We start from the raw sequence: 9,361 nt of genomic DNA, 5'->3' as shown, positions 1-9,361 counted from the left end.
AACAGAGGCTAGATGGCCATCTGACAGCAATGAGGAACCTGTGAATTTAGGGGGAGGTGTTTGTGAGTTTCCTGCATTGTGCAGGGGGTTGGACTAGATGACCCTGGAGGTCCCTTCCAGCTCTGATGTGCATAAGGATCTCCAACTTACTTCCAGGTTTTTCCCCCAAAGGCCACAACCGCTGCATTTGTCTGCAGACTCCTTCCCCCTTCCCCCACCAACCACTGCCCCCCATCCCACTCGTACAAGTCAGTGCTGAGGCCGAGGAGACGGCAAGAGAGGAGGCAGAAAGGTTTTTATTGTTTCAGAAAGGTTTTTTTAGAGGAAAGAAAAACAGCTTTTCTGACACTAGCAGGCACATCTGGAATAGGCGGAAATGGGAGTTTTGACCCCTCCAATCAGAGACATTTAAGCATTTAAGACCGCCCCCCCTTCAATCAGAGACATTTAAGGCATATAAGCATTTAAGAGATCCGCATTTAAGAAATGAAGAGACCATTTAAGGATTCGCAGGTGGGGGGCCATCTTCTGGAGGGGTCATTGGGGGGTGGTGTGGGGGGGAAGGTATTTGTGAATTTCCAGCATTGTGCAGGGGGTTGGACTAGATGACCCTGGCGGTCCCTTGCAGTTCTGTGATTCACGTTTGAAGGCACGGTTGGCTTGGCCGGTGGAGGGGGGGGCAGTTGGCATATTTCTGCCCCTGGCTGTCAGTGCCGCCACCCCTGTGCCACGATCCTGCTTAGGTAGCTCGGGAGCAGCTGGGAGTCCAGAAGCGTGGCCTTCTGTCGAGGTCTCTCCGGGGGTGGGGGGAGAAGCAAACTGGATGACCCCTATGGACCTAGGAGCCGACTGTGGAAGAAAGGGACAGTAGAAGTTATGGGGCTTGTGGTCTGACCAGCAGCCCGTCCCTCCCTCCTGGGAGCTCTCAAGCCAGACGTGACCCCTGCAGCTCTCCCCGGCCAGCCAACAAGGACCGCTGTCGTCTTCACATGGAGGTTCCGTCTAACTATCGGCTGGTTGGGCCAACCCCAACAAGGCCCTGCCCTCCTTTTCCCAGCTTGGGTGCAGCTCTTGGGTCGCTGAAGCCTACAAATACATTTCTGGGTAAGAAGTTAAAAAACGTGAATCTGCTTTGTACGGAATCGTCCAGATCAACATTGCCTGCTCGGATTGGCAGTGGTTCTTCAGTGGTCTCTCTCATCGCCTGCCTGGTCCTTCCAACTGGAGATGCTGGCAGGATTTGAACCAGGGGCCCTTCTGCAGGCTAAGCTGACGCTCTCCCGCTGAGCAAGGGGGGCTCTGAAAGCGGTAGATAAGGCTGCCAGGACTCAGAAGAGGGGCCAGGAAATCGATAATAAATATTTCCTGATTTTCAATCTGCGGAGCCTCCATGTTCAAAAGCAGTCTTTCTGTGGGTGGGCTATTACTTGGCTGCTTCCCTTCTGGGAAGCCCTCCTCTGGATCCGTTCCAGCTTGTCTATATCCTTCTGGGAAGCCCAGAAGGATATAGACAAGCAGGAAGAGGTCCAGAGGAGGGCGACAAAGATGGTGAGGGGTCTGGAGACCAAATCCTGTGAGGAAAGGTTGAAGGAGCTGGGGATGTTTAGCCTGGAGAGGAGGCGGCTGAGAGGTGATAGATCACCATCTTCAAGTACTTGAAGGGCTGTCATATGGAGGATGGTGTGGAATCTTCTGTGGCCCCAGAAGGCGGGACCAGAACCAATGGGTTGAAATTAAATCAAAAGAGTTTCTGGCTCAGCATTAGGAAGAACGTCCTGACAGAGCAATTCCTCAGTGGAACAGGCTCCCTCGGGAGGTGGTGGGCTCTCCTCCCTTGAAGGTTTTTCAACACAGGCTAGATGGCCCTCTGACAGCAATGAAGATCCTGTGAATTTAGGGGGAGGGGTTTGTGGGTTTCCTGCATTGTGCAGGGGGTTGGACTAGATGACCCTGGAGTTCCCTTCCAATTCTATGATTCTGTGATTCTCACAATTTGATGCCCTGATCCAGGAAAGCAATCTTTGCTGGGGGGGGAGGGGTTCGACACCCCCCACTTTGATTGACAAGCGAAATCACTCCAACGAGCCTTTTAAAAGTCCGCCTTGACCAGGCTTTGGCTCAAAGGAGAGGAGGGCAGAGAAGACTTACCTGGCGGGTAGCTGTCGCCATCAATGGGGATATAACCTGGGTGTGAGGAGAAGGGGGGGGGGAATTAGTACTAGGCATGCATGAGGAAACGTCCCCCCCTTTTTGGGGCTGAGCCCAGCATTTAGCACAGAGCCCTGACTCACGTGCAGAGTGCCAGAGACTTCACCGCCCACCCAAATTCACCCACAGCCGCTCCTGGTGACTTGCCTTCCTTCCGCCTGCACCTCGGTGTACCTTTGCAGCCACACTGTACAATTCTGCCATCTGCAAATATCTATGCGTTCACATGTTTCACTGGTGTCAAACATGCGGCCCGGGGGCCGAATCAGGCCCCCGGAGGGCTCCTATCAGACCCTCGAGCAACTGGCTGTCATCTGCCTCCTTCTCCCTCTCTCTTGCTTCCTTTCGCATCGCAGCTTGCTTTGCCCGGCTTGCTCAATCGCGCAGGAGCTACAGAGCAAAACCTCTATCTTCTCAATTGGCTGAGGCTGCTTTGCCATGCTCTCTCTATTGTACAGCAGGGTTACTGAGCCAAGCCTCTCTTCCTTCTATTGGCTGAGGCTCCTCGCCTCCTCATCCCCTGGGAAAGGAAGGAAAGAACCAGGCGGTGGTGGGCTCTCCTTCCTTGGAGGTTTTTAAACAGAGGCTAGAGGTCATCTGACAGCAATGAAGATCCTGTGAATTTAAAAAGGTAAAGGTAGTCCCCTGTGCAAGCACCAGTCGTTTTCCACTCTGGGGTGACGGTGGTTTCACAACGTTTTCATGGCAGACTTTTGGCAGGGTGGTTTGCCATTGCCTTCCCCAGTCACCTACACTTTCCCCCCAGCAAGCTGGGGACTCCTTTGACCGACCTCGGAAGGATGGAAGGCTGAGTCAACCTCAAGTCGGCTACCTGAACCAGCTTCTGCTGGGATCAAACTCAGTTCGTGAGCAGAGGGCTCCAACTGCAGTACTGCAGGTATTTCTGAGTTTCCTGCATTGTGCAGGGGGTTGGACTACATGACCCTGGAGGTCCCTTCCAACTCTATGATTCTATGATTCCTTTGCCCAGTTCCCTGGATCCCGTGGGAGAAATACAAAGAAAGCACCTTTAAGACCAATGAGTGCTAATCTTTTAAGCATGTTTATATCTCTGCTACCTAATCTTAAATAGGTTCGCACACAGCCTGGCCCAACCCGACATGCCCCGGCCCAGCAAGGTCTCATTTATGTCCGATCCGGCCCTCAGACCAAATGAATTTGACACCCCTGGTTTAAAGCGGGGGCGGCCAAACTCTGGCTCAGGAGCTGCATATGACTCTTTCACACGTATTATGTGGCTCTTGAAGCTCCCACCACCACCTCAGCTGGCTTGGAGAAGGCATTTGTCTCTATAAACCACTTCGAGCGAAGCCAGCCAGCAGCTTGGAGAATGCATTAAAAGTTTAAGTTGCTTTCTTTCTACCTCTCCCTCCCCATCTATTTGCCTCCCTCTCCTAATTCCTTCCTTGCGGCTTTCAGGCATCTGACGTTCATGTCTTGCAGCTCTCAGACACCTACATAAGTGAAGCCATGTTGGATCAGGCCAGTGGCCCATCCAGTCCAACACTCTGAGTCACATAAGAACATAAGTGAAGCCATGTTGGATCAGTCCAATGGCCCCTCCAGTCCAACACTCTGAGTCGCCTAAGAACATAAGAGAAGCCCTGTTGGATCAGGCCAGTGGCCCCTCCAGTCCAACACTCTGTGTCACATAAGAACAGAAGAGAAGCCATGTTGGATCAGGCCAGTGGCCCCTCCAGTCCAACACTCTGTGTCACATAAGAACATAAGACAAGCCATGCTGGATCAGGCCAATGGCCCCTCCAGTCCAACACTCTGCGTCACATAACAGAAGAGAAGCCATGTTGGATCAGGCCAGTGGCCCCTCCAGTCCAACACTCTGTGTCACATAAGACAAGCCATGCTGGATCAGGCCAATGGCCCCTCCAGTCCAACACTGTCCCCCGTAAGAACATAAGAGAAGCCATGTTGGATCAGGCCAATGGCCATCCAATCCAGCACTCTGTCCCCTCCTGAAGCTGGCTGTGCTTTTAGCTGCCACCACCTCCTGTGGCAGTGAATTCCACGTTAATCACCCTTTGGGATTCTGATGGTTCATGTCTTGCGGCTCTCAGACATGTGACATTTATTCTATGTGGCTTTTACGTTAAGCAAGTTTGGCCACTGCTGGTTTAAAACATCAAGTTTATAGTCCTGATGAACGCAATGGCTGGTCTGAGGGACCTGGGAAAATGCATTCCGCGGTGGGGGGGGGTGGGGGTGTCTTCCACCACACCTTCCGGGCAGGCAAAAAGGGAACGGATGATGTGGGCTCATCTATATACAGCCCATTTGAGAAAATGGGTTTGGCCTCTTCCTTGACACCCTACTTTTCTACCTGCGAGGATTTTTTAAAAGTAGAACAGCCCCCTCCTAAAGAGGTACAGCCCAAGCATAGCTTGACCTCCCCCTTCACTGAACGGGGAGGGGGTCTTTGTCACCTCTCTGGCCTCTCCCTGTGTGCCGCACACATCCGAGCCCCCCCCTCTCCCCCTCTTACCTGCGGGGGCCCGCTTCTTCCAGGAGACGATGCCAGCGATGAGGAAGAGGACGCCCACCCCCAGCACTGCACCGGCGACCCCCACCTTCACCTTCAGCTCTGGGGTGAGGCCAGGCTCTGAGGGGGAGAAAGGGGGCATGGGGGTGGAGCGTGTTACCAAAGGCCCGAGATTTAGAGGCTCCCCCCCCCCCCCCAGCAAGTTTCCTCTGCAATTGATTCCTTGCTGCTGCCAACTTCCCTCTCAGGCCTGAAAAGCACCCCCCAGACACTGCTTCTCTTCCCCCCCCCCCAAAAAAAAAAGCCAGCTCCAGACACCCTTCTTGACCTCCTTTCTTGTTTGGGTCTCTGGGGCCTCCCCCTCCCCAAACCACCCCTCCAAGAGACAATCCAGAAAGCAAAAATGCCCAAGGAATCTGCAGGCCTCCAAGTCAACTCAGTGTTGGGGGGTGGGAAAGGGAGGAGCGTCCAATCCAGGGGCCTGAAAGGTGTGGCTTCCCAGCCCCACACACGCCTGCCCCCCTCCCAGCCCAAAGCTTGGCCAGGCAATGAAGCCCTCCCCTGCCGACAGAGATGGGGGGGGGCAGTCCTTCCTTCCCTAACACAGCCCCTCCCTCCCCTCCCCAGTGCTGCCCCTATGTGGGGATGGGGCGTGTGTGGGGGTGCATCTTGAAAGGCTGAGACCTTTCTCAGGGAAGGGGGGAGAGTTACAAGATGAACATATGAAGCTGCTTTCGACTGAATCAGCCCCTGGGTCTATCGAAGTTGTCTACTCAGACTGGCAGCAGCTCTCCAGGGTCTCCAGCTGAGGTTTTTTCACACCTACTTGCCTGGACCCTTTTGAGTTGGAGATGCCGGGGATTGAACCTGGGACCTTCTGCTTACCAAGCAGATGCTCTACCACTGAGCCACAGCCCCATTCATGGCTCTCAAGCTGAGGTTCTTCACCCCTACTTGCCTGGACGCTTTTGAGTTGGAGATGCCGGGGATTGAACCTGGGACTTTTTGCTTACCAAGCAGAGGCTCTACCACTGGGCCACAGCCCCATTCATGGCTCTCCAGGGTCTCAAGCTGAGGTTTTTCATGCCTACTTGCCTGGACCCTTTTTAGTTGGAGATGCCGGGGACTGAACCTGGGACCTTCTGCTTACCAAGCAGATGCTCTACCACTGAGCCACAGCCCCATTCATGGCTCTCAAGCTGAGGTTCTTCACCCCTACTTGCCTGGACGCTTTTTAGTTGGAGATGCCGGGGATTGAACCTGGGACCTTCTGCTTACAAAGCAGATGCTCTACCACTGAGCCACAGCCCCATTTATGGCTCTCCAGGGTCTCAAGCTGAGGTTCTTCATGCCTACTTGCCTGGACCCTTTTTAGTTGGAGATGCCGGGGATTGAACCTGGGACCTTCTGCTTACCAAGCAGAAGCTCGACCACTGAGCCAGCGTCCCTCCCCAAGATGTGTTGGGAGGATCCTGCTGCCCCATAGATTGAGTCTCTGCCCCCCCGCTGCCCCACCTTTCCCTTCCCTCCCAGTGTGCCTTCAGGTGCACAGGGTCTGGGGACACTCCCCCCACCCCCGGAATGGTCCAAATCGGGGGGGGGGGGGGAACTCTTGCCCCTCATTCAAGCAGATAATTTTTTTATTCCCCGCCCCCCCCCCCAAACAACTCTGGCCTTGTAGGCTTCATTAGGGTTTTAGCCAGGGGTGGCCAAACTGTACCTCAGGCTCTTTCACACATATTGTGGGGCTCTCGAGGCCCCCGCCACCCCATTGGCCGGCTTGGAAAAGGCAGTTCTCTCTTTAAATCACTTCCTCAAATCAAGCCAGCTTGCAGAATGCATTTAAAGCTGCTTTCTTTCCTTCCTTCCTCCCTCTCTCTCTCCCTCCCTCCCTCCAGCATCATGTCTTGCGGCTCTCAAACATCTGACGTTTATTGTACGTGGCTCTTTCGTTAAGCAAGTTCGGCCACCCCTGGCTTTAGCACTGCATGGGAATTGTCTCTGTCTCTCTCCCGCCTTGCATTCACGGCCAGCCCTGGAGCTCTTGGGAGAATTCTTCCTTGAGGTTTCTTCCGTGCTGACGGGATTCCACTCTGCACATGAACAGAGGACGTGTTCCCTTCTCGCTTCTTGGCTGCCTCTCCAGCCTCCAGGCCAGTATCCTTCCCCACCCCCAGCACTCACCCCAGTCCTTGGTGAGGGGCTGGCGAAGGCTGGCGTGCTCCACCCGGCAGGTGTAGGTCTCCCCGCTCTGGGGGTAAACGGGCAGGCTCAGCCGTGTCTGGTAGGTCCAGTCCCCGTTCGAGACCACCTGGACGCCGGAGTTGTCTTTCACAGACACCCCGTTCCTCAGCCACGTGACGGCCACGTCCGCCGGGTAGAAGTCCCAGACGTCACAGGCCAGCATGACGGGTGCCGGCGTGTTCTGGGGGGTGATGGGGAAGATGCGGACGTTGGGGGGTGCTGCCGAAGGAAAGAGCAGGAAGTCAGTATTGGCCCCCCCAGCCAAAACATTGAGGATTCCTCCTGCCTCCAAGGGGATGGAGGCCCTCACTTGTCCTTCAAAGGAAAACAGGGCAACACTTGTCTTTCAATGGGGAGGAGGCCATCACTTGTCCTCCAGAGGGAAAGACCATCACTTGCCCTCCAAGGGGGAGACAGGCCATCACTTGTCTTTCAAGGGGAAAGTGGCCATCACTTCTCCAGAGGGAAAGACCATCACTTGCCCTCCAAGGGGAGACAGGACATCACTTGTCTTTCAAGGGGGAAAAGGCCACTGCTTCCCCCCAAGGGGAAAAAGGTCAATGCTTGCCCTCCATGGGGAAAGAGACCATCACTTCTCCTCCAGAGGGAAAGACCATCATTTGCCCTCCAAGGGGAGACAGGCCATCACTTGCCTTTCAAGGGGGAAGAGGCCATCACTTCTCCTCCAGAGGGAAAGCCCATCACTTGCCCTCCAAGGGGAGACAGGCCATCACTTGCCTTTCAAGGGGGAAGAGGCCATCACTTCTTCTCCAGAGGGAAAGCCCATCACTTGCCCTCCAGGGGGAGTCAGGACATCACTTGTCTTTCAAGGGAGAAGAGGCCATTGATTCCCCACAAGAGGAAAAAGGTCAATGCTTGCCCTCCAAGGGGAGACAGGCCATCACTTGCCTTTCAAGGGGGAAGAGACCATTGCTTCCCCCCAAGGGGAAAAAGGTCAATGCTTACCCTCCAAGGTAAAAGAGACCATCACATACCCTCCAAGAGGAAAGAGGTCATTGCTTGCCCTCCAAGGGGAAAAAGGCCATCACTTGTCTGCCAAAGGGACAAAGGATGTTGCTTCCCTTTCAAGGGGAAAGAGGCCATCACTTGCCCTCCAAAGGCAAACAGGCCATTGATTGCCCTCCAAGGAGAAAGAGGCCATTGCTTGTCCCCAAAGGGACAAAGGCTGTTTTTTGCCTTTCAAGGAGAAAGAGGCCATCACTTGTCCTCCAAAGGGAAACAGACCATTGATTGCCCTCCAAAGAGAAAGAGGCCATCGCTTGTCGCCAAAGGGACAGAGGCCATCACTTGCCTTCCAAGGGGAAAGAGAGCATCACTTGCCCACCAAAGGAACAAAGGCTATTGTTTGCCTTTCAAGGGGGAAGAGTCTACCACTTCCCTCCAAGGAGGAAGATGCCATTACTTGCCCTCCAAGGAGAAAGAGGCCATCGCTTTTCTTCCAAAGTGAAAGATGCTCTCACTTGTCCTCCACAGGGGCCAGGGTAATGGCTTGCATTCCAAGGGAAAAGAGACCACTACTTGTTCTCCAAGAGGGAAGAGGCCATCACTTGCCTTCCAAGGGGAAAGAGGCCATTGCTTTCCATCCAAAGGGAAAGAGGCCTTTACTTGTCCTCCACAGAGAAACAGGCCATTGCTTACCATTCAAGGGGGATGAGGCCATTGCTTCCCCACCCAAGGGGAAAAAGGTCCTCATGGGTGCTGGAGCAGGTGACACCATCACTTGCCCTCCAAGGGGAAAAAAAATCCCTCATTTGCCCTCCGTGCCCTTCAGCTGACAAGGGAGGGCCAGGCATTCAGCGTGCATTAACAGACCCACTGTGACCAGAGCAGCTGCCCTCCGCAAGGCCACTCCACCCACAAGGCAGGATTCCCAGAGGCTCTGAATGTCTGAATCTGCCTTTAAAACCAGTGTGATTGACATGTGGAATTCACGGCCACAGGAAATGGTGGTGGCTACGAGCATAGCCAAATTCCAGAGGGGATTGGATCAACATCTGGAGCAGAGGTACCTCAGTGGCTGTTAGCCACAGCTTATCATTGGAACTGCCTGGAGAAGTGATGCTCTGTATTCTTGGTGCTTGGGGGGGGGGGGGGAGGCAAAGAGGAAGGGCTTCTAGCCCCACTTGTAAACCTCCTTTTTTTTTGGCCCCTGTGTGACACAGAGTGTTGGACTGGAGGGGCTATTGGCCTAATCCAACATGGCTTCTCTTGTGTTCTTATGTGACTCAGAGTGTTGGACTGGATGGGTCATTGGCCTGATCCAACACGGCTTCTCTTATGTGACACAGTGTTGGACTGGAGGGGCCATTGGCCTGATACAACATGGCTTCTCTTATGTTCTTATGTGACACAGAGTGTTGGACTGGAGGG

At 54.2% G+C, this 9,361-nt stretch overlaps 1 protein-coding gene and 1 non-coding gene across 2 annotated transcripts in view; both read right to left on the bottom strand.

Annotated features, from left to right (window-relative positions):
• Nucleotides 1-278: 278 nt before the first annotated feature.
• The window catches only part of LOC132571013 (class II histocompatibility antigen, M beta 1 chain), a gene marked incomplete at its 5' end in the record, with an annotated part of 34,935 nt that continues 25,852 nt past the window's right edge, over nt 279-9,361 (bottom strand). Inside the window, 4 exons of the mRNA XM_060237644.1 lie at nt 279-849; nt 2,149-2,184; nt 4,730-4,846; nt 6,911-7,189. Of these exons, the coding sequence (XP_060093627.1) occupies nt 839-849; nt 2,149-2,184; nt 4,730-4,846; nt 6,911-7,189 (443 nt within the window). The remainder of the gene's footprint in view (nt 850-2,148; nt 2,185-4,729; nt 4,847-6,910; nt 7,190-9,361) is intronic.
• Nucleotides 5,966-6,037, bottom strand: TRNAT-UGU (transfer RNA threonine (anticodon UGU)). The gene has a single exon. It is a non-coding gene; the product is annotated as a tRNA-Thr (tRNA).

Source organism: Heteronotia binoei, chromosome 5 (genome assembly GCF_032191835.1).
Source record: "Heteronotia binoei isolate CCM8104 ecotype False Entrance Well chromosome 5, APGP_CSIRO_Hbin_v1, whole genome shotgun sequence".
NCBI lineage: Eukaryota > Metazoa > Chordata > Lepidosauria > Squamata > Gekkonidae > Heteronotia > Heteronotia binoei.
The sequence above is the reverse complement of the archived record's forward strand: the minus strand, read 5'-3'. Positions and strand labels throughout refer to the sequence as shown.